Source organism: Amblyomma americanum, chromosome 1, assembly GCF_052857255.1.
Source record: "Amblyomma americanum isolate KBUSLIRL-KWMA chromosome 1, ASM5285725v1, whole genome shotgun sequence".
Classification (NCBI taxonomy): Eukaryota; Metazoa; Arthropoda; class Arachnida; order Ixodida; family Ixodidae; genus Amblyomma; species Amblyomma americanum.
In genome coordinates this window covers 352,811,683-352,836,402 of record NC_135497.1, presented here as the reverse complement: position 1 = coordinate 352,836,402, position 24,720 = coordinate 352,811,683, and the positions used below count along the sequence as shown (strand labels likewise).

General features: G+C 46.1%; 1 protein-coding gene across 1 annotated transcript; it reads left to right on the top strand.

Moving 5' to 3' along the window:
* The first annotated feature begins 3,016 nt into the window (after window positions 1-3,016).
* Window positions 3,017-19,014, top strand: LOC144121666 (uncharacterized). The gene is made up of 6 exons (XM_077655002.1): window positions 3,017-3,161; window positions 4,139-4,190; window positions 4,660-4,702; window positions 6,503-6,593; window positions 15,673-15,744; window positions 18,081-19,014. Exons 1-5 carry the CDS (start codon window positions 3,017-3,019, stop codon window positions 15,699-15,701), a joined length of 360 nt encoding a protein of 119 aa, XP_077511128.1. The 3' UTR covers window positions 15,702-15,744; window positions 18,081-19,014.
* The last annotated feature ends 5,706 nt before the right edge of the window (window positions 19,015-24,720 follow it).

Below are 24,720 nucleotides of genomic sequence, written 5' to 3'. Positions count from 1 at the left end.
AAAAATTGCCACATCATCGGCATAAGCCAATACTTTAATTTCACTCTTCCAGTTCAAAACCACGAATAGGGCTTTTATTTATTAGATTCCGGCATGGCTCTATAGGTACAGAGCGAAACGTAACGGTGAATATGGGCAGCCTTGCCGCACGGATGCTCTCACGGCAATTCTGTCTGAGAGCTCGGTTAACAACCAGATTTGTGGTACAGTTACTATAAGCCATTTTAACCCCTTTAAAATAACTTCCCCAACAGAGACATGTTCGCGGATTTTAAACACAGTGTCATGTCATATACGGTCAAAGGCCTTCTCTAAATAATTTGCAACATTGCGACTCGACTAAAGTCAGCGTCACAGCATTCCACTATACTCCGAGTGACATGAACATTTGTGAAGATGGTCCGCCCTTGAATTTCACACGTCTGGTGGGAGGCTACCAAGATGTCCATAACTGATTATAAACGTGTGGCTAATACATCAAAATTTTATAATCAACATTATTGAGCGTTATCGGCCGATAACCAGTTACTTGCTTAAGCTTAGCAAGATTGTCAGTTTTCGGTATAAGTACTGTATGTGTACAGGAAAGCGACGATGGTAAAATACCTATTCTAAATTACTCTTCATAAACGCGTTGTAAAATGAGAGTAGTTTCGCGTTTGAACGCCTTATAAAATTCCGCTGTTATTCCTTCAGGACCTGGCGATTTCCCCAAGTGGGGCTGATCAATAGCGTATTCCAATTCCGCTGTTGATAAGTCGGTAGACAGGCTATCACTGTCTTCGCCGGTCAGTCGGGGTAGTAAACTTAAAAATTCAGCCTGAAAGGCCGGTACATCCTCTGATTTGGAAGCGAACAAATCACGATAATATTGACTGAAAGCCTCCCTTATCACCTTCGGATCGTCCGTCAGAGTACCTGTGTTTTCGATTTCTGCGATATCTTTCCTTCTAGCGTATATTTTTTCTGTCGTCAAATTCCGCCTACAGGGCATATCATCTGCCAGCAAGCGATCTGTTCGTGCAGGGACTGCAGCTCCCTGAAACCTTGTCACACCGATAACGTCAAGCTTTGCTTTAACTTAGCTGATAATCGCAGTATATAGTCTCTTAGCGGCTTATAGAGTCCCTTAACGCCTTGGCGGAGCACGCCGTCGTGAATGGCCACAAAATTGACTGTGACAAGGCAAGGATCATCGCTACCGAAGAAGTAGCAGCATCACGACTTCATTTGGAATCTCTAATCATACAAACTACGCCACACACGTTAAACCGGAATGACAGTAATCTAAACCCGAAATACGCATGCTCCTTGCGCCGATTATTCAACCAATTTAAATGAACCATATTTGAATGACCCTTATTTGGTAATGAATTCATTGTGAACAAGGCTTCCGTGTGGAAGCAGAAACGTGAAGAACGAACCTTTTTCACTCGTCGGCGTCTCTGATTTTTCAACAACAAAGAAAAAATCACAGTATATAGTCCAGGAGCTCTATTTTCCTCAATATTTAATTCTTTCAGTATCTGTTTTAGATTCTTTTGTTCAGATTTTCAGCGTGTTTTATTTGTACGGACCTTTCGATAGCCCTCATTTTGACACCAACTTTAAATTCCCCCCACTTTTCTGCCCAACTTTTCTCATAACTCAACCAAACTTTCTCTAACACGTTCTTTGTTTCTAAAAAAACGTATCATCCTTTAATAATTTTGCATTGAGCTTCCACAAGTCCCAACTAAATTTCGCTTGAGATGTCACGTTCTTTCCCGTGGTGAATATGGTACAACAGTGATCGCTGAATGTAACCGGTTCGACGACGTACTTATCGCAAACGTTGGTGATGTGTTGTAAACTGTCGAAACGGTCAATAAAGATAAAAAAAAGCCTTCGTAGCGTGTTCTGCGCGTGCTCCCCTTCCAATCTGAAGGACCTTAGTTCGATTCTCCGTATCTCCACAGAGTTTTTAATTTGGATATTGTCGGTTTTCGTGTTACAGCGCTAACATCGGCTCTTCTGCGACTCGAGCTCCTTGGCCCTATCGCGTTAAAATACCTGATGACTGTGATGTGTCAAGTCGTCGAGTTTAAATAAGAAACTCGTCACATATTTTTCTGTGCGATTAGGACGGCTTCCACAAGTATGCTTCAGCCTTGCGCTCACATGTGAATCTCGCAGCTGCGGAGAGTGATGGCTCGCTCAACCAGCCTATGTCGCATAGCTGCGGGAGCTTGTTGCGTATGAAGGAACGGAAAATGTACGAAAACGAAAAGACCTGGGGCTTCGAGCAAAAAAACGCGTGCGCTATTCATTTTGTTACACGCGTAAAGTTGGCATACAAAACAAGTTGCATTTTGTAGTCTGCAGTGGCCGACAAATGAAAGCTCCCCCCCCCCCCCTCTCTCTCTCCCAGGGAAAACGAGAGACTGCGCAAGGAGGTGGCGGCGCTCAGGAGCGAGGTCAAGGAGCTGAAAGACCAACAGAGGCAATCTTCTACTTCTCCATTCTTTTCCGCGCGAACGTGATGCAAAGTCAAGCGCGCGCAACTCCTCCCTCCTTGCGCCTTGCCTTGTGTGCAGCATGTCATGGCTGCAATAATAGGATGCATGCAGATGAAGCATCGGTTGGCGCAACTCATCCAATCGACCTCGAGGTCCTCGACTTGCGGTTACGCGATTAGCGTTCGGGGCATTGCGTTGGGACTACTGAGGCAGCATTTTTTTCGTATTAGATGCTCAAAAAAGTGGCGCGCAATTTGTAATATAATACCTCGTCTTAAAACTAAGAGGGATTCGCGCAAAGAGTGTTCACTTGCCAGATAGCAGAAACAAGGAACGTATTTCACGGTTTCTTCGAGGAATTGATCGCACCACAGCACGCTGGAAGAAACTATGCACGAATATGCAGAGTTATGCATATACGCAGGAAATATATGCATATATGCAGGAAATATCTTGGATGCATGTGTCCAACGTAAACCAGTTCTGCACCCGGCAGTCCCGCATTGACCTTGCAGAAAATGCTGAGCGCAGACACAACATTCGCACTGTGCAGCCCTGGCATCGAAATCGGCCAGTCGCCGACCTTCCTGACCCGGCCCGACTACCTGATCCCGCCTGCCTTTGAGCAACCCACCGCGGCGCCACCGGTGGCACGCATGGAAGGTGAGAAAGGCATTCCACAAAGCGAGAGATTTTACGAAGGAAAAGCATGCTGAAGCCACATTTTCTACCCCCCCTCCCCTAAATGCCCCCCTCGGAGTGGCCCTTTGAGAGTTAGCTTGCAGGTATATATGGATGGGTGAATTTGTCAACAGACACCCTGCGTTCAGGTTGTCTTCAGGAGGGTCCTCCAGTCCAGGGCCGCCTCCGTGCGTGGCGTGACAGCGCTGGAGTCCCCAGCAGAGAATAAAACCGCGCCCTAACATGACTCACTGAACGAAGAAGCGCAGCTCGCTTCCCGATACCAAGTCCACGTTCCGAGGCATCGATCGGGGTCTGTCCCATGCTTGAAATTAACTGACGCGCGACATATACTGCCGCAAGTGATCGGCCGTGGTCTTGCAATAGAAATCTGTACTCTAGAAAATTCAACGTGCCGACCACCAACGTTCCATCGAGTTTTGTGCCCGAGTTACTTGGGTATTGCCACCCCAGTTCACTGGGTGTTTTAAATAGGACGTGACATTGAAAATCGTCATGCCCTTTGTGTTCATGCGTGTGTGCAGTCCTCAGCCCGCAGCGTCAAAGTTTGTAGCATTCGAAAATGGCGTGCGGTATTTTTACGGGCCACGCAGGACTGAGCCCTCCGCTTTAGTTTCGTGAGCGATACACTGATTCGGATGCCCTCAAGCTGGCGGCAAACGGCTTGAGAGCTGCGATCTCCAGCAGCTGGGGGTCCACTTCAGAGCAGCAGGGCGCGTGATCCGTTGAGACCTTCTGGGCGCGTTAGGCACGAATGCGTCGCTGCTGCGGTACTGTAGCCTCGCGCGATTCTGCAGCAGGACTCGTCCGCCGTCTGGCCATTTCAATTCACATATCGTTGAGACCTAACAGACGGCGGTCTCGAAGCCGGCGAACTGTGCGGTGCGCTCGTCTTTTTGCTGACCTTGCCCATGTTGTTATGTTGTCACATTTCGCAGATTTCGGACAACGCACTCCGAGCATGCAGAATTTCTCCGGCGGCGCCATCGGGTAAATTCACTGCTACCTCCCTACTGTGCTCACCTTGTCTAGAGAACTTCACTGCCTCACTGCAAACTTCTTCTGAACCGTGGCCACGATTCGATGACGCGGTACCTTCGAATAACTCAGTCATTCCAGTTGTTGTAAAACTTGCTTTGTAACCATTGTGCCGAAAAGCGGCTGCGAAGACTGTCCGTCCGCTGCCAGGCAGTCTTTTTGGCCTTATTAACTGCGACAGGCCGCAGGCTTCGCCTCTGCGAAGCAATAATTCCGTTCTCCAAAACTCTACCTACCGCAGACTGCTGCTGCAAATTGAAGCAGGAGAGAACTCAGGCATCTGCACTGGGTTCTACGAGCTATTTACATTGGGCTTGTACTGCTTTGTGAAGCTGTCTGTCTCTGTCCGTACCTCCCTCCCTCCTTCACTCACTCATGGCCTGGAGCGGGTTGGTGACTCCCGAACTCTCTTCTCATGCAGTTACACGCCGAGCAGACGTGCCACCGCCATGATGGCCAGCACGGTGAGTTCATAGTGACTCCGATAAGGTACTGCACGGTGTGGAACGTTCAACTCAATCCACATGTGTTGGCATTTTTCGTGAGCCTTCGTATGCCTTCGTTGCTGTGTCGTGTGTTTAATAAAACTACAGCCTCCTGACGTGCACCTTGTGGCTATCTGCACATGTTGTCCCAACTAAGGAGCAGCCAGCTCTTATTATCAGAACCAGCAAAATTCTCGACCCTCCATCCGCGCCGAAGAGCGTCCCTCCTCAATTCATGAGGACTCTCTGGCCTACCTGAAAAGTACACCCAGTGGTTAGGAGATGGACGCGGGAGCTTTTGTTTATGGCATATTACGACCAGTAGCACGTTGATAGTAAACATATCCACACTAAGCTAGTCCTTCAACGGCTAAACATTTTGCGCCAATACCGACTCGACGTTGTGCATAAACTCTCGAACAGCTGGGCACCTCGACGTTCATTTGTTCTGCTTCGCGCCCCGTGGCATGCCTTTCGCCAGTACTACTAGAAAGTAACGCGAACCTCGTGTTGCTGCCGCAAGCTCTCATCAAAAAGTTTCTGGCCTTTCGAAATGCACTGTTGCACTTCTAGGCGAACTGGTTGCCACCAAAACCAGGGCAGCTCAGAAAGTCTCCTATACTAGCCCCATATCCAAAAGTGCTGATAAATTTGCTCCATAGCCTCGGAGGTTGAGCGTACTGGTCAGTGCGGTATCGGCTGTAGCCCAGTGCATACAACGTACTCGGGAGCAGGTTTTGTTGCAAATACGATGCGAATGTCTTGCGAGTTCCGCAGACGGCGCACTTCTCTCTAAAGCAAAGCATCAGTGAGGATGTTCGCATGGACGAGCTCCAAGGGGACCTCTGAGCCACAGTTTGAGTGCGTATATTTGAGCCGGTATCGAGCAGCTCCACCACTCATTAATGCGACGTTGTCACTGCACACTACCCCATTCCAAGGAACTCGGCTACCGATCAAGCCAACCAAAACGACTCATATGACTTGCACAGTGGGGATCTCCCTGTAGCAGATGGCCAGCTGAAGTGGAAGCCAGCCGCAGGTTGCACAGATATCCAGTCCGGTCCGATACTTTGTGCATAGACCTCGTATTCTCAGCCGCGCAATCTTTACTGCATGCATAAGACTGCGCATCGGCAGTTTTTCCGAAGCTCTCTTGGTAGTTTCTCGCGCGCTCAACAATTTTTAAAAGCCAGTGGAAATGGTTAAGCGTACCACTTCCGTCAAGCAGTCAAAGAAAGGGTGTTTAAGCCTTTTCTCTTCAACCATACATCTAAGAAATCGGTGTGCGTAATTTATTCCCTCATGAAAAATACCAATGTCGCTTCTTGACTGGTGGTCGTGGGGCTACTTCCAATACGTAACGCGCTTGCCACACAAAATAAACAGTTATTACTGCTGTAGGATTTTTATCCGCACGCTTTAAAATGGTGTTACGTCGTGTATTCGCATGTTTCAGTGCTGTAAGGTTCATACCACCTTGCATATAACCCTGGCTGGTTTCGAAGCGAACGCACAAAATGTTGTTCCTCAACTTGAAGCCCTCCGTGTTCCATGGCCACCCGTTTTGTTTATGGCACCCAGCTGTACCCGTGGCGCCATCTATCTGCGTGGAATTTGCAGGCTCTCGTTCACTGCCAGGCTGCGTAGCATTTTTCACGAGATATTCTACCATTCTTCGCGTGGGTCTTACCGAGCGCGCGTTGGTCAATATGCCTGAAGTGCGCCGCGGACGAACATGTGCTCACGCGATTGACAGTCTTGACGCGAATACCGCAGGACCTATCCCAGCAGAGGGGTCACCGCACCTACGCCCATGATGACCAGCCCGCCAGCCGCTTGGACGTGGCTCAAGCCACGCTGGCCTTCGGTAAGCAATCTCGCCCACCACCAGCTTCCTTGCAACCACAGGGCGTCCTGTAGCCGCTGAAAAAGCTAACGGGTAATTGAAGACAGCATGGTTAACGCCAGGCCGCTGTAAATTTTGCGCTGCTTCCTAGAGGAATAACAAAAAAATGTCATCAAATTCGCCAGTTGGAGGACGAAGATATTGCTCAGTACACGGCGCGCACGAACCTTCAGAGTTACTATATATACCGGGCCAGATGCAGAGGCGACCGCTCTCGTGCGTCATTCCTCATATGCGTGTAGCATGAAAGTGATGCATGGTTGGCTGCGGTACGTACACCTCGCAGGAAATTTTATGTGGAAACACCAACCACGCTGGTTGCGAGCTGAACGTGAAAAGGCGAGACATCTTTGCAGCCGGTGTTCCCGTTTGATTCCCGCTTGATAGTACTCGCACACGTATACGGTGCTCCCACGAGCAAAGTAGAAGACAGCGAATCTTTGTTGCGTGATTTGTTGATTACCTAGTTCATTTCGAAGTGAAGATCCAGCAGCGAACCTCCCCTGTAACTTGGTCACTGGGACTGAAATGCAATTCAAAACAGAAAGCTAGGGAGGTCTCTTGGCGTGCCTTCAGCGCAACGATTTCGGCAGCACGTCAATGATGCTGAACTGCAATTCAGCATTACTTGGCTTTACATTTTTTCCCCCTCTCTTCTCAGGGAGTTCACCGAGAGAGCGCAGGTGAGGAGGCTTACGACTTTCCAAGATATGGGCGAAGCTATTATTAACGTGTGCAAGATGAAAATGCTGCTGCGCTTTCCAATAGCATAATAGAAAAATTTTCTAATCAATCACGCGCGGCTAGTGCCACGTGTGCCACCTTCAAGAGAATACTCCCAGCACTTTAATGGCCATGACATTTCTGTGGGGCCGCTTCTTTTGGAGGATTCGCAACTTCCAATCGAAACTGCCACTATGCCCCCCGCCCCCTTCAGCATATATTTTATTTTTCATGAGAAAAAAAGGCAAGTTAAGCAATGCGCAAGAACAACGCAAGAAATATGCTTAAAGGGGCCATGACATGGTCGTTCTTCATATTGCAGTTTTCTGCTTCAGTAACTAATGCAAAAGCTTATGATTCAAATTCTGAAATTTGGCTGCCCTGGACGCGCTGTATTTTCCAAAAAATACGATCCAAATTGAGACCGGGAGACTCCTCCCACCGGCAGCGACCGCCATATTGAAAGCTGTCGTGACGTCACTAGCACATGCACGGAGCAACGTCGTCTGCTCTCGTTGCTGCAATATGCGCAGCGAGGTCTCATTCCACCCTGTACTTTCGCCGGCGATCGAAGTAGCAGTCGTCCCCCATATATGAATGACTGGTACCGAAAAAGCGATAATAGTAACGCAGTTTTTCTTCGGTATAGGTTGGGTCCGGTCACACTATAGCTGATGCGACGGCGATCGATGGTCGGTGGGCTGATGGGTACGCAAATGCCGTCGCTGACGCACTGGTCTGTCACGCTAGATTGACGACAACGCCAGCACGATCAACGATCGCGTATCGTAGTAATGTTAAAGAGGCAGCATAGTGGGAACCAGAAGAGAGCGGTAGGGGATTAGTTGGTATGACATTCTATAAACTTAAGAATTGACCTCATGCTAACCACGGCGACGTACGCGGTGTGCATGCACCAGCGAAGATGGGCTTTCATTCGGTGCCTGCGCATAAATCCGATCGGCGAGGCAAGCGACACGGGCAGAAAACGCCGCATGACGGTGCCGCTCGCCTCCGTCGCCTGGGCTTGTGCGGCCTAGTGTTCCTGTATATGCTCCCCCTTGTGTTCCTGTATATGCGCGTCTGTTTTCCCTCGCCGCTCCGAACGCCATTCGCCGAGAGGCGGTCACATGATTTTCGTGACGTCAGGTGTTCGAATTTCCGCGGGGAAGCTGACTTCACAGGTGCAGTGCCGAGCGACCCTTCGTCAGCTCGATGCCTCACGAGAGCCCACGCTGTCGGCTACATTTCACACATTTCCCGTGCACGCCTGTGGCGTCAGGTTTGGGGTTCTGCTGTGGCAGTGAGCCGCGCAGTTGTCAGCTATGACTGCATGCAGTGCGCCAAACTGCAGCAACCGCACTGGAAACAGCAAAGCGTTTTACAAAGTGCCATTGGGAAGTTCGGCGGCTGAAGTGCGTCGGCGATTGAAGTGGCTTATGAGAATGGGCAGCGTTAAGCGCTACGAAATATAACTTATTAACAGATGAAAAAATGCTTTTTAATAAAATTTGGGTAAGCTAATATCAACGAGAAAAGTACTTATTCGCGGTCCTTTGAAGATTCGTCATTTCACTGCATTTAGCTACGGGGCACATTTTGTAGAATGTTTTAGGCAAGCAATTGAGTTTGAAATTTTTTATTTAGGTCAGACTCGCCTGTTCAATGCATTGGTGTTGCTTTAGTCTGCTTGCCTGCGACAGGTTGCAGAATCATATTAATGTGGTTCTAGGGAGATGTGTTTTCATATTTTCCTTGCATAACTCGCACAGAACACGCGGCGGTGCTAGTTGTGAAAAAGTAATTCACCGCAATACTCCCTATTTTTAAGACGCGCGCAGAGGAAGACAGGACGGGACAGACGCTGCCCCATCCGGAACGGGACTGCTTGTTCATTTGAAATTACTTGTTCCAGGAAAAAAAACTGCAGGCCGTTTCTAGTATTTTTCGTCAATTTATTGTCATGACTACAATTTGCTGTTAACCGATGGCGATTTTTTTTTCATCCTGTATGCACACCCTCGGCAAGCCACAGATTAGTTTTTCGCGCTATGTTTAAAAAATTGAGATCGAGTGCAATTTTTACGCAAATAAAAAACAAGCCCAAGCGCTGTACACAGCGAGACGATGTACGCAGCCCCTGTGCGCACGAGCGGTGGCTTTCCCGCAAAGATTGGATCATGATGGCGGACCTTCGCGCAACTCTTCTCCCTGTGGGAGCATATACAGGAACACTAGTGTGGCCGAGCGAAAGCTCCACGCCCGGCCGGTGAGCCGACGGCTGGAAAAACTGCGCTTGTGTACCTTATCCGTATCGAAAAAAGTGAAACAAGCGGCTACATATCATATCTTCACACGTTGTTACTAGTCAGTGAGGAACCTTTCCCATATTCTTGAATTTTGGTTGACGGTGGACTGCCGGCCCCTTTCGTGATGAGGCCTAGCGAGTACGCAGGATTCGAATGTGCGACTTCGGCGATTGTGAAGAGTGAATTCGCAAGCTTTAGCGCCTGCAAATAGCTGTCGAGCGTAGTTTTGGCTACAGTGCCCTCAAAGCGACGACTGCCTACATCTCAGGACGCGAGTACAGTAAGGGGGAAGTGCCGATATATGTGACCCGGTCTGCATAGCATGTGCAGAAGGCAGCCGGCAGCAGCCGTCAGCGTCGACTGTGGACAACATATCTGGTTGTTTTCATTAATTCAAGTAATGCCCGAACGTGTTGTTAGCCAAACCGACCTAAAATTAAACTCTGGTGACATAAAAGAAAGCAGATACAATTAGCAGAAAGCGCCGGTATTTTAAGCGAAGCGTTTCCCAAGCAGGCGATATAGCATCATCGGCCCTTATTGGAGTGTTATCATGGTGTGTAAATGAGTAAAAGTGCAATTTGTGAGCAAGAGTATGTAATATTTAATAAAAGGATAACCCACCAGGCGTTTTATGCCACCCAAACGAGCAGTACTGTTTGCGCACAGCCATGTAAACAACCTCAGCGCGGGGCTGCAGTTGTAATCGTGGCACTCCTGGGGCACAATGCGCACACACAGCAAAATGCTGTACTATAGTATCAAAGCACTTATTTAGACGGCGGCGACTATTCATCACTCGGACAGTGAAAGCATTCGAGTCACGTAGGGTTTTGCAAGCGGCAATTGGTTCCTAGCTACAAAAAGGTTCTATGAGTCGAAGGAAATGTATGTTCGACCTACAAACGCGTACATGCAGAGCGGAAGTCGTTGCACTCGGCACTTTTCTCTGCTCCTTTCGTGCCTCAAGGTTACGGTAGTGCACCTCTTGATAATTTGAGTTTAATTATCGAGCAATGAATAGCGGACAAGAACTTGGCAGCTATAGCTACAAAACGCCGTGGCTTTCACGGCGCACATCGGCTAAGGCATGCACGGCACGTGCCGCATTTCACATACGGGACTGCTCAAAAGAGACCACACTCATAACATACGAACAGCATGCTTCCAAGCGTAAATAATAAAGCAGGGGTCCATCGATTTCTGTTTCCTCAACAATCGGAAAGTGGGCGCCATGAGCAAGTCCGCTTTCCCAAGGATCACTCAGCTCGCGTACCAAGTTGAAGGCTTGCCAAAAGAGAACACGGAAAATGCATTTTATTTTGCTAGGCTAAAAGAAAAAACCTTTCGAGCGACCGCTGTCTACGGTGTGCATGCAAGCACCTCAACAGCTCGCAGCAGACGACGCGTGGCGTGTATGTGCTTGTGACGTCAGCGAACAGAGGTTGCCAGACCAGCAAGCATTTCGCAAAAGGAACGAAAAAAAAATTCGTTTTAAGGATATTTACCGCACAGAATCAACTGAAAATTGGGGGAATTGTAAGTTACCTTGTTGGGAATTAAAGGCGATAAGCAGGGTATGCGTGAAAATAGGCTGTCATGGCCCCATTTAAGTAACTAAAGTGGTTCCTATCCTTGCTACTAAAGTGAATCATCTTTAGTGTAGGTGGACTTTTGACAGTATACGAAGCATAAGGGTGTGCGAACAGCGAATCAAATATCCTCCTATTTGATTCGCTGAATGAATCAAATTGTGTGCTTTCAGCCTTATTCGAAACGAGTTGAATAAGTTCTCAAGTTTTCGAATAGCTTTTAAACTATTGGCAGTAACGCTCGGCGTGGTTTTATTCAATGACTGTTTCAAAAACAGGGCCTATACTCTGACCCCGCACAGCATGCTGCCGTGATCGCACTGCGCAGGAAGTGGGGTTCAGCGCCACGACGCGGTCGTTTCCTATGGCGGCGTTCAAAACGCCCACGCATGGACCGCCACGGTGGCCAAGTCGTTTGAGCATCCGCCTCGCATGCGGGAGGTGTGGGGCTCGATCCCCAGTGCCGCCGGAAACCCACCGATGATACAATGGGTACAAGCCTTCCCCCGCCTGGTGCTTGGGTTATTTGGGGTGAAATGCTTGGGAAATGGGTCTTTGACCCCACCTTGAGCAATAGAAAAACCTTGTGCTATGGCGCTCTTTGGCCACAGGTGCCCTTGTGCCCTAAAAATTCATCATCATCATCATCTTCATACATTGCCGCTGTGGTGGCTGAGTGGTTATGGCGCTCGGCTGCTGGCCTGAAAGATGCGGGTTCGATTCTGGCCGCGGCGGTCGAATTTCGATAAAGGCGGAATTCTAGAGGCCTGTGTGCTGTGCGATATCAGTGCACGTTAAAGAACCCCAGGTGGTCGAAATTTCCGGAGCCCTTCACTATGGCATCTCTCATAGCCTGAGTCGCTTTGGGACGTTAAACCCATATAAACCAAACCAAACCATTGCTTCCTAGATTGGGCGATGAGGTAGGGCTCAGGCAGGTTTCAGCAAATCCCGCCTTGATGCGGGATCTCAAAAGCCTTGCCTCACAACTCTTGCCCTCGCCCGTCTACTGAGATATGGCACTGGTTTATTCGCTGTCGTCACCAGTAGCAAAAAGTGTGTGTGTGTGTGTGTGTGTGTGTGTGTGTGTGTGTGTGTGTGTGTGTGTGTGTGTGTGTGTGTGTGTGTGTGTGTGTGTGTGTGTGTGTGTGTGTGTGTGTGTGTGTGTGTGTGTGTGTGTGTGTGTGTGTGTGTGTGTGTGTGTGTGTGTGTGTGTGTGTGTGTGTGTGTGTGTGTGTGTGTGTGTGTGTGTGTGTGTGTGTGTGTGTGTGTGTGTGTGTGTGTGTGTGTGTGTGTGTGTGTGTGTGTGTGTGTGTGTGTGTGTGTGTGTGTGTGTGTGTGTGTGTGTGTGTGTGTGTGTGTGTGTGTGTGTGTGTGTGTGTGTGTGTGTGTGTGTGTGTGTGTGTGTGTGTGTGTGTGTGTGTGTGTGTGTGTGTGTGTGAACCTCCTGTATCAGCGAATGCTTTCGAAAATTTAAAAAAATAGGCTTTTCGGGGTAAAAATATGGCTTTTGCGGCATACTATTTTCAGTGTTGGTGGACATGAGAAAACCGGATAATCGCCTTTAATAGTTAACTGGTTAACTAATTTTTAGAGATTAAATTTTAACTAAGAGTTAAGTGACTAGTTGCAATCACAGATTTGTAAAGCCAGTTGTTAGTAATAGCCACATCAGTTTTTAGAATTTCGAAAACGCGGTTACCCTTGGCGCTGTGGCTGGACAAAGTTTGGGTGCATCGTGCGAAAATACATGCCCTTACAAAGGCATGCAGGCAAAGCAACCCCTTCAGTTCACGTAACTAGCCGAGAAAGCTGGCTCCCTGGGTAAATGGACACCTCAATCGCGCTTTGAGGTATGTGGCAGTGGTGTCTGCCTGTAAAACGTGCTTTCGCAAAACATTTCATTCTTAGCAATGCTAAACCGTGAGCCATTGTTTTTTAATTTCAATGCGATTGCCATCTGCCCACCGTGGCACTGGGAATCAGCTCATTGGCGAAGAGGTAGATAGCCTCCCGAAAACATTATGTGTAAAAATGAGCCTTACGGGAGCTCGACTAGAGCAACCTGGGTCTTATAAGCCCCATCGGTGGCCATCTTTGAAACAGCAACCTGCAGGGGCATTGGCGCATTGTTCAACCACACCACCGTGTCAGTTGTGGTATGAGGACTCTCCGCGTTCTATGAATCTATGCAAGAGAACAAGTACTTGAGCGGTAGGGATCGCTAATGTTTTCACATTATACTCTTAAGGGAAGGTTAAACGTCGTCTAAGTTTCCCAAAGCCCATTTGTAACGTTTCACAAACGCCTGAAAAAAAAAGGCATTGATAGCAATTTATTAACCTGCGACAAAAATAGTAAAGTCGCATAGTTGTAAGGTTTCAGTGGTACAGAATTTTCCGATTGGTCGGCAGAGGTCACGTGACTTTGTGACGTCATCATAACCTGCCCATCATGGCAGGTAGCCCCCCTGATTTTTGAAGTTGGCCCACCCCCCAAAATTCCAAAGGACCGCAGAAATTTGCAAGTAGGTCTACCCAAGAAAATGAATTATTGTGGATTAGTGGGAATTGTTTGGCGGATTTGTTAGATTGGTATAACCCCATCTGATAATCCAATAGAAGGTACTCAAACACTAAAGAAGCTGGTGAGTTATGCATACCATATAAGGGCAGTGGAGGCTGTTCCAACAGAAGTTTCGGCGTGAAAATCGCAAGAACATTAGACACTCATTATAGACACCATACAGCAGGCAACCTAAATGCTATCACATTTTCTTCTTTAAGAATGTGGTTAAGAAGTCCCCCAAATTTTAATCACAGGTCCACTTACTATGAACTTCGGATATAAACGATAGAAAACCGCGCTACCCTCAGGTCCGTTTGAACTGGGCTCGACTGACTAGCCACTTATAACGGTCGCACGGATTCTATTCCTAATGTATCTGAGGTTCGGAGGCGACATTAGTTGTCAGCAGCAGTTATGACTGCATTGTCAGTGGGAAAATGCTGTCCTCTCAGAAAAGCGAGGTCGGGTGATTAAGGTGGGGTCGGTAACAGTGCATTGCTTCAAGCAAATGGGGTCCTGCGTCGAAGAGCGTGTTGTCCAGCTAAAAAATTACCGCAAGTTCTAGCTTTTTCAGAGTGTTTCCTCGAAATATTGGCAGGTTTCGGTGCTTCCAGAAAGTTCGAATAGTACTGGGCATTGATTTGTGGAGCTTTTGGAGGTAATCAACCATCAGAATTTCCTCAAAGTCCGATAAGGCGGAGGCTATGACATTTCCCTGCAGAACATTTCCATTTCTGTAGAACATTTTTATTGTTCTAACTGCTGCTTCATTTCTGGATCAGAGTGGTGCACCCAATTTTTGTGGCCAGCTGACCCAAGGAGGCCTCCCGACTGGCGCGGATACGCTTCATTTATATGAGCAAACCATCAACCTTTGTTGCATTTGCGCCTGACCACGTTGGCCACAATACATTTGCCACCTTGGCCTCGCTTCCAGTTGTCCGCCGCCTTGCGATTTCCACCGTTCTCCTACCTGGTGTTGAAGCTGTTCCTTGGGACACTGAGTGCCTTGGGTTTCTCTCCATTCCCAAAAGATGCATGTATAGTACCCCACATCAGGAATATATTAAGGACGCCGTGGTTGAGGAATGCGGGTTCACCGGGGTTCTTTAATGCGTGCCGACATCGCACAGCCGGCTTTTTTTTTTGGACTTTGCCTCCATCCGAATGGGCCCCCTCGGCTGGGATTCTGTCCGTCAACTTGGGCTCAGCAGCCAAAAGTATATGAATTGTAAATTTTGGTGTTTAATTAACGTCTCGAAGCAACATGTAGGCTATGGGGGATGCCGTAGTGAAGTGCAACGGATTAATTTCAACCACCTGGGACTCTTTAATGTGCGTTGACATCGCATAGCTCACAGGCGCCTTTTGCGTTTCACCTCCGTCAAAACGCGGCCGCCCTGCTTCTGATTGAACGTTGGTCTTCCAGCTTGGCAGGAGAGTGTCCCAACCACTAAGCCGCCGCGGCGGGTCTATTTCTAGGCTTACAGACCATCTGTAATGGGCAGCGTGTTGTACAATACACTCACGTGCATTAACGTTTCTGGTGTGGAATGAACTTATAAAGTACAGCAACACGTCTCATACTTTTCAATCTCTGATTAACGCACATGTGTAGAGCATTTAGCCCTTGACTGACTCTGAAGTGCCAGTCTTCTTCCCACCACCCACTGCGTGAACTACTGGCTGCTTTTCATACATAATGCTTTGAGCGGTGTTGATGTAGCCTTGTGACTCCTGTACTTAGTGATGTTAGTCCAATATGGTCAGGGTGGGGGTTAAAAAAGCAAAGCATCTAAATGACTGCACTCAATCGTATCCACAACTGCTCTTGATGAATATACTCAGGTCACTACCACGCTCCGATTCGTCTCTGAGCAGCATCCGCTTCCGGACACCAAGCACTGATTCTCATTCAAGGTGAGTGCATATGATTTATGGATCCAAAAGTAATAAAAAAATAGTGTCTTTCTTGGCCATGTTTCAGGCCATGTTTCAGGTATAATTGACCCCAGAGGTGGTATGCACTGTAATCTCTGCTTGTAGCAGTATGGTGATTATGTTAAAAGAAACCTGCTTTGTTCGCAGATTCAAAGACATATTTTAATCCAGCGGTAAGGGTGAGTCCATTTGTTCTTTAGGAAAAGCATCAAATACTTAATGTGGCGCACATTTACACAACTGCATGCCCAATCAAAAATCCAAGCAAAGAGCACTTAAATGTTAAAGTTGCAGTGACCTTCCAACAACCATGCTTTTAAAGCTTGCTTTTAATTCTTGTGAAGAGGGTTCTAGTTTTCACATTAGGTACCTGCTGTATGTATGAATGGTATTGATTTCTCTTTCATCACAGTGTGCCAGCATTATTTAATTGCATGATTCTCTTGGGCAAGCATCGTCGTTCTCAAGAACTTTGAGAAATAAGTTGTAGAAGTGACCATTCAGTTAAATCTAATCGCCATTTGCTTAAACGTTGTTCTGGCCATTACCACAGCTAGACTCTCTGACAAGAAAGTGCAGGCAAGAAACAGGTGTGCAGAGAATGTTTTTTGGGCACATCTCCCATTTCTAGATTCAGGCATCCAGCAATGTCTGGAAGTACAGTGTTTTTGGAACTGGCGATAAGATTCTGATAGCAGCTTTTGTACAGGTTTTGCAGTAAAAGAAATTTGAAATTTTAGCAGAAGTTTTTAGGTTTTCTATCAGAGAAAATGGCATTTTATAGCAGAAAAAAATGGTTCGCACCAAAATTTCAGTTCTTGCAGGACATAAAAAAGGGGATTGATAAACTTCAGGTTTATTTGGCAAGTTCAGTGTTCACTGTGACCATAGTAAAGCAAAAAAATGAAAAACCCTATTCCCAACTGCTCTCGTTAAAATGCTATTTCCTAATAAAAAAGGATAGCCAGAAATAAACAAATGGAAAAATGATTTTGCTGAAGACTGTGTAATTTTTATTAATTGTGAACAATAACAAAATGTGAAAAAATCAACACAACACGCTGGCGAAGTTTGGCGCAGAAGTTCCTCCACAGCAAGTAACATGATAGTGGCACCTTGAATATTCCAATATTTGTCATGAGTTTTCTGTCAGTGGAAGCAGACAGCTCCATTGGCTCCAAGGCAATGTCAACACAATGTACCACTCAAAACTTCGCTTGATATTCTCTACGTGGTCACATTGTCGGGGATATGACATCAGCAATCATATTGCATTAGGTTTCTACTATACTGAATCTCATGTAAACCAGAGCATATGGACTAGAAAGGTGTATTTTCCTAATGTAACAGACAGGCCATGTTGTAATCAGTAGCCATGCAGGATGAAGTGCCAGTGCCTTTTGTGAGATACTATATGCAAACAGCAATTCACTGCCGTAATGCGATATTATTAGCATACCGTAAATTATGGTGTACAACCTGCATGCTAGACGTTTAAAAGTTATTTGGGGCTTTGTGGACACTATGCGATTCTATATACAAGGTGCGATCATAAGAAAAAATATTTTTGCAGCGAAAATTGAGTCCTGCAGACTATACCCAGGGTGTGTGTGGACTGTATACCAGAGATTACTAAATTCATTCAACACACCGATCTCGATTCAAAATAGTGAAAGCATCGATTGAAGACTGTTGCATGAGTTTGTGTACATGGTGGTGCAGCTGCGCTAGCTAACAAATCTGCGCCAATATTTTTGTTGCAATCAATATTTAAGTTTCACCATGGCGGAGCAATTGGAGGGAGAGTAATTGGAAGGCTAACTTTGCCGGTAGCTAACAACTCAGCTACGGTGAATCATACGCCCCATTAAATTCGGGGAGCCAGAACTAGTGAGGCTGGGCATTACTGAAAGAGCTTCAGAACAGCGAGCCTGTTTTAAAAAGTTGGGTCCACAGGGCTTCCTAGGCATCACCAAAATTGCTGCGCTTCACTGATACCTACAAAGATGAGAAGTGTGTACAAAGCAGGGTGCATAATACCACGACACAAAGTCAGCTAATTGAATTTTCAGTTTATTGATAGCTACTGAAAACACCGTATGGGATAGGCCAGAAAAACAAGCAGTTGTGTGAGTACCTCCAAAAATGTCTCAGCACTTCATTTGTGTCTCTTGCCATTTCTTATGTCTCGTCCCTTTTCCTATTGCCATGCGCCAACCAGCCCAACTTAGCGCTTCGCTGAACTTCCAGAATTCAATGAGAAACTGCTACTGATGGCAGTTAGGAGCTCACGATGCTGGTCTGATTTTTTTCAGGTTCCCAGTGAGCAGGTGCTTCTCAGAAGACCACACGCGCTCTGGGAAAGCTTCACCTTCCAGGAGTTAGAACACAACGAGAACTGCAACATATTATTATAGCTACCTGTTAAAAGTTCTTGTTGAAGTTAAGTTTAAAGTCTTGTTCCAGTTACAAGTTAGTTAATTTAAAGTTCTTTTTTAAGTAGCGTGGTTCTTTAACAAGATGGCAAAGTATGCCTGAACAGCTGTGTGCATGAAACAGCTTCTGAGAATAGAACACAGCAATAACTGCAACACATTTAACGTAGCTAGCTGTTAAAGTTCTAATGAAATGTTAACGTTTTTTTCCAGTTAAAAGTTAGTTTTAGGCTGTTGTTGAAATAGCGTTGTTCTTTAACAAGATGGCAAAGTGTGCCTCCTTTGTTGTGTACCTAATAAAACAATACTTCACTTTATCTCAAGAAAATTGCCCTGCAGACTCCGAAACCCAGCTTGTGCCAGCAGCACCAACACAAAGAACTGAACATCGCATAATCAATCCCTCGCGAAGTGAATTTTACAAGAAACTTGTGCGGGGAATGCAAAATGAGAGGAACACAATTTTCACATCTCACCTTACTGAATAAAGAACACAGAATGGCTTCAGAAAGCTTTAAAGGAAGCGTGAAATTTTTTACCCATTCGTTAAGCGGAAACTACCTACTTAACCATGCAAATTTGTTAAAAAGGCCAAAACAAACCTCTCTGTACAATTGCATAATGAGGTAAATCAAGAACATGAACTGAAATTAGGCGTTTCCAGAGATTTACTGTTAGCTATCAACTAGAACAAGCAAGTTGCCTGGCAGAGCTTTGCGAGTCACTTTGTTTGCCATCTCGTTTTCATAATGAACTGAAATTACACGTTTCCAGAGATTTACTATTAGATGTCAACTAGAACTTGCAAGTTGCCTGGCAGAGCTTTGCGAGTCGCTTTGTTTGCCATCTCGTTTTTTACAATGGCAGTGTGCTGGGGATATCTAATGTCAAAGGAGATTGGCTGATGGTTAGTTTTCCTAAACAGACTTGAGAGATTTTTGTAGGACTGGTTTCAAGCCTGTGAATGTCACCCATCGCCCATCTATTCGTCACAACATTTATTATAAAGATATTTTCTTTGATGCCGTGCAGCTCTGCCACTGTGGAGACTGTTGTCCATTGAAGGTGATAGGAGAGAATTTGCCCTGCAGAAGTGGCACACAGAAACCAAAGGAGGAGCTGTGGTTTCAACATTTTTAGAGTGAATAAAGTTTATTCTCGCTCTCCTTTGAACATGAACCATGGGTGAAGATTTTGCTCTCTTGCGAGAATTTTGAATTATTTAGGTCAGAGCTGCTTGCAGTAGCACAGCCTGTGGCACACGGTTCTTTGCAATGATGCGGGACATAAATCACATGATCGCTTTTGCAAGTGCGTGTAATAAATCATTTGCACTAGCAAATGCAGGTATAAATGCGTGCAGGCATAAACTGATCTTCCAAGCGCAACAGCTGTTGCAGTAATATGAGGCTAACATGGTTTTCCTACTGATGTTGGCTTCAGCTGTTGTAACAGCACATTGCCAGGCATCTTTTTCCTGAGTACCGTAGAATACAGTATCTGAGCAATATTATCACCACCCCCCCCACCCCCCCGCAAAGATGAAAATTTTCTTTAGCTGCATAATATGTTTCAGATGGAAAATGTCTTTGCGCAAGCGTGAAACAAAAGCTGCTGAAAATGTACAGTGGGAGTCATAAAGGCATGAAAAAACCATGGTAAATCTCAATTTCGGATGAAGTAAGTGCTAGGATGTACAACAAAAAATGCAGCACTACCTAAGGATCGCAAGCGGCATTGCCTGTTGATATTTTGGCACCACCGTAATTCTGATTCAGAGTTGTCAGATTGGAACCAGATGCAATCACTACCTGTGAGTAAACACAATTGATGGCTAGCCATGACACTGCCTGCACTTCCTCGTACAGTCTTCAAGTTCTCGGGAAGTTCCGCTTTAAAAAGTCCATCCCTAATCAACAGGGGCTTTTGCATGTAAATGGTCACTTTTAGAGTACTTGCAATTGAGTTGAACAAAATGGCAATATGACCTTTCAGACATTTGTTCCATTGACAATGGGTCAAGCTATGAGGTGGGGGTCAATACGCGCACTGCCATATTTACCCGATTTTGACACGCACTTCTTCGTGCTCGAAAATTGAGCCGTGAAACAAATGCGCGTTAGAATCGGATGCAAAACCGAAACCAAGCTATGAACCGTCCCATCACAATGTGCTGATTGCACTTTTCTCCGCTAGTAGTTATAATTCTGGAGACAATAGAGACCTTTAATATAGCGCATGAGCGCTTACGTACGTTATACGCAAGCATTTAGCAGGAGGTTACAGCAGAAGTCGCATGAGCACACTTTTAGTTTATCATATGCCTACAAGAATGCAACGATAGCACAGGCAGCAGTGGCGCCATTTGGTGTTGAGTTCTGGAAATAATTTGTGACAAATTTTTCACACTTAGCCAAGGTTATCCAAGTCGTATAGCGTAGACAGCCAGTTCCATGGCCTGTACAGTCGAGCCACGGCCTAATTTTTTTTAGGTTACTGAACCGAGAAAGCTTTTTAATAACATCATACTGATTTTTTTCGAACCTTTCTGCCTACCACCGTAACGACTACACTTGGCAAGGCTATGACCACTATGATTACCTGGGCGTAAAAGTCCAAATCAAGGCAATCCACAGGCGGCGGTCGCAGAATCGAAAACAGGTTAAGTTTATCCCTCATTCGTTCTACTGTCAGTGATAGGAGGAAAAGCGAATATCACGCGTACCATTTAAAGTCAATGAATATGCCTAAAAACCGAATAGCATTGACGAATTCTCTCCAAAGCGGGGGATGTGGGCGATGCGAATTTTAGAAGCTATTTTTCTTAGCGCAAGCAGCAGCACGCACGCTAAATTTGAAAAACAGCGTACGTAATGCGAACGTAAAAGCTCAATTTGAAATATCGTTTGGCGCATGCACAGTACGAAGAACACTATTTTATAGACCTCCTGCATGTTTGAAAACAAACGACGTGGCGCTGGACTCGCTAGCGGGCTCGTGGTATGCAAAAGATCGGGGAGTGGCGTTGCGTATAGGTGTTGAGCGCGGGTTTTCAAGGGTGGTAGGCGCGTTTCCAGTTTCTGCGAATCACAGCAATGGTTGATGCTTCCAACTTAGTAAGTTGTCGAAGTACACGAGCTCGCGTTGGCCACGTGCGGCGTATTCAGAGAAATAGTTTGCCACTTTGTATTGTGTATATGGTTAGTAGTAAACTTGTAGAAAGTGTTCCTTCCGTTGGTTTATACGCTAGGCATTGAGTAAAACAAGTTTTGACACTCTGCACTAGCCGGAATGATTTTACTTCGGGACAGTAGTGAGGCGAAGCGCTGGTGTTGCTTCGTCGGAGCAGACGTGCGCTCATCGTCTGTTGGCATACGTGTCGCGCTGTGCGAAAAGTGGGGACAGCGTCGTGTCTCTGATCTCCTCTGTCTCGCTTAAACGCTGTTTTTAGCCGCATGACCACGCACCAGCCATGCCGACTTGTCCTCTTGTTTAGCTGGTCGATTTGGTGAAAATTTTTTATTTCTAGAATTATTGTCTTTCCTAGCCCTGGAGTCTTGTTTCGTGATGAAAAATTATACCAAAATATTGAGTACAAATTTATAAATTACGCTATTTAGATGTGTGGTCATCAAAAATTGTGAGGTAATTTCTTTGATTTCAGTGCCGCATTTCTTTGACCAAAGCGAAAGCGAAGAGGCCATAAACGAGGGAATGAACTTTAAGGTTCGTTTTCTGACCTCTCACATTTTCTGCGACTGGATCACTCACCTTCGTAATTTCGTAACGCATGAAAATAAAATGATTCCATTTGTCACAAACTTTTCCTGAGACGTTGAGGAACGTAATAAATATCTCGATTTTTTTTCCTACACGGGCAGTACTATGTTAGTTTTTTTTTGTAAGAAACGTTTTCATGTAACTATGCATGCATATATGTTCTGATCATCTAGAAAAATAACTAATCGCGTCATCATACAGTACAGGGCTTTGTGTACATGCTGGCATACAAAAAACTGCGCACTATCTACTCAATTATTTAAGACCTTGGGGTGAAGCTTGACGAGGGTGTTAATTATAATTACCCAGAACTGCACCAGGTATAGCTAAAAATAAAAGGCATTACTGAAACTAGCGTAGGAATTTCATATTTGCACCAAGTTTAGTTACATATCGCATGCATAAATAACGAAAACACTTTTCATTACCGCGTCCCCTCTCAATCTCGCCACGTGTCTGTTAGTAGCACGCCTGCGGCTGCTTCTTTCCAAACAAGCATCGCGATCATGTACTACCTCATGAAACCTGACACATGCATGGTGCATTGAAAAAGCATATCGCGTTTAGCACACTTGAGGTGCGCTATTCTAAGCACGCCAACGCGACCGCGCAAGATTGACACAACTTACCAGACTTCTTTCTACTCGAATCAAATATTTACGTCATCGTATCAAGAAACAGTTTCAAGTAAATTTAAGTGTCATAAAACACGCCATTAAAACACGCTGTGCTATTAACAAAAGAACGCATTCCTTGGGGGCGAGTGAACCTGCCGGCGCCCCGTGCACTCAGGCTCAAGGTGATAAATACGTCTGCAGCTACATATGCTTTTTTTCCTTGCGCAATTATCAGCCTACTATCCTGATGTTTAGGGGAATGAACGCAGTAACTTGCATGCTATTAAGTCCATTGAGTGGCAGTGCCGATCGACTCCCAGACTTCGAGCTTTACTACCGTGGCCCAATGCCTAATAGCCAGTTTCCTAACGCGGCATTTATGTGCGAGAAACCTATCGAGGCTAATTTAATTTTTTTTATGCTACTACGCGGATCCAGCAGTGACGCAGCTGGTCAATACATGCTGCTTCTGCAGTGCACAGGCTTGAAGCAGCCGCCGGTAGCTGCGGTAAGCACGGGCCAGCGGAACCTGTTTTGCCTACCATGCGAAAGTCGCTGCTGACATCAGCGCCAGCGCATCTTCGTGACGTCGCGGGGTGAAGGAGGTCTATGGGCACCGTGCAGGAACCCAGGTGGCAGCACTCTCGGCAAACAGACAGCGCCGCCGGTGGCCGGCGGAGCAAATCCGTTGGGAGAGTCGCGGCCGTCGGAAGGTTTTCGGGATTGTTGCAGCAAGGTGGCGGCAATTTCGGCTAGTTGGAGTGACACAGCGATGGATAAACAGTGCGGGAACATGAATACACCAGACAGAGAGACAAGGACGAGTCCTGGCTTTATGCTGGGCGTTTATTTCCAAGTAGGAAAGCACGAGAAACAGAGCAGACGACACAAGGATAAGGGTGCCCAAGAATAAGGAGGAAAACACAACAAAACCAAGGAGAGGGGATAAGAAAATGCGATGCAAAAAGAAGTAGAAAAATACAGAATAAGATTTGTGGCCGCCCCCACGTGTGGTACAGCGCGACACAAAGCCAGCCACAAGCACGTCGACCGAACGGGACGGCCGGGGGAAGATTGTTGTGAGAGGTGGGGACGTACTTAGTCGAAAGCTAAAAGAAAAAGAACGCTGCCAAGAAGGTGCCCCTGGAGGAGGAAGGAAAAGGTGCGGAAGAAGAAGAAAAGGAATGAACGGACGGGGAGCTGAAACGGAGAAGTGGAAACAAAATACGAGAAGCTGACGAAAGGTCTGAAAATTCGCGTACGTCGGCCGGCTCTCCCTGTCTGTGCGAATAATTGAGGTAACTCACGTAGTAGACAGGCAGAATTATTTTCAAAGGTTTCAATTGTCTCTCCGGTGGGGCACATTCCTCTTCTCCTGATGACAGAACAGTCCTTAAAGGACGGCATGTAGCGGCGGTCTCCACAGCGAACATCAACAAGACGCCATTTGATCATTCCCTCCACATCGCACTGGTATGCGCACAGGAGGTAGCTGATTCAGCATATTAGGCAGACTCTTACAAATGTTCCGATTGGAACATACGAATTCGAATTTTTTTTTCACTTGCCGTCAAGATACACCTGACTTAAAAATTTTTGTTTTCCCGTCTGTATGGTTAGAGAGGAAATCATCGCAACTATAAAATTTTTTATCCTTTTACTTAAGGACTGAATTATTATTGGAAAATGGACACATTTTAGCCTGTGTCGAAGCCGAGTGTTTGTGGGGCACTTCCCCGGAAAAAAAAAGTTACAATCATCAAAAGAGAACAAAAGTACTGACAAAGACTTGCTTTACAATTAGAGGAGAGCACTGCAACAAGACAGGAAGAGGAGAGTGAAGGAAAGGTAGAAAAAAAATGAGAAGGGAGGGGGAGGTTGTCAAACCACTTGAGAAGGGAAACGGCGGTGGAGCTGGAAGAAAAGGGTGTAGGTGCGGAGAAAAAAAAAGAACAAAAAGTGTAAGGACGCTCAAAAAAAACAAAAAAACTAAAGCAAATGAACCTATTTTATTCAAGAAATAGAAATAAAAGATAACGTATTGAAATACAATTCTAAGCAAGAGAGACATCAGAAAACAACGCATTGAAATACGGGAAGCTGATCAAAACCTTACATCGGCC

Excerpts from the sequence above, each read along its gene's own strand:
- LOC144121666 (XM_077655002.1), top strand. The coding sequence starts at position 3,017 with ATGCTGAGCGCAGACACAACATTCGCACTGTGCAGCCCTGGCATCGAA. Across the intron at positions 4,191-4,659 it reads TTCTCCGGCGGCGCCATCGG|TTACACGCCGAGCAGACGTG; the intron begins GTAAATTCACTG and ends CTTCTCATGCAG. Across the intron at positions 6,594-15,672 it reads TCAAGCCACGCTGGCCTTCG|GTCACTACCACGCTCCGATT; the intron begins GTAAGCAATCTC and ends GAATATACTCAG.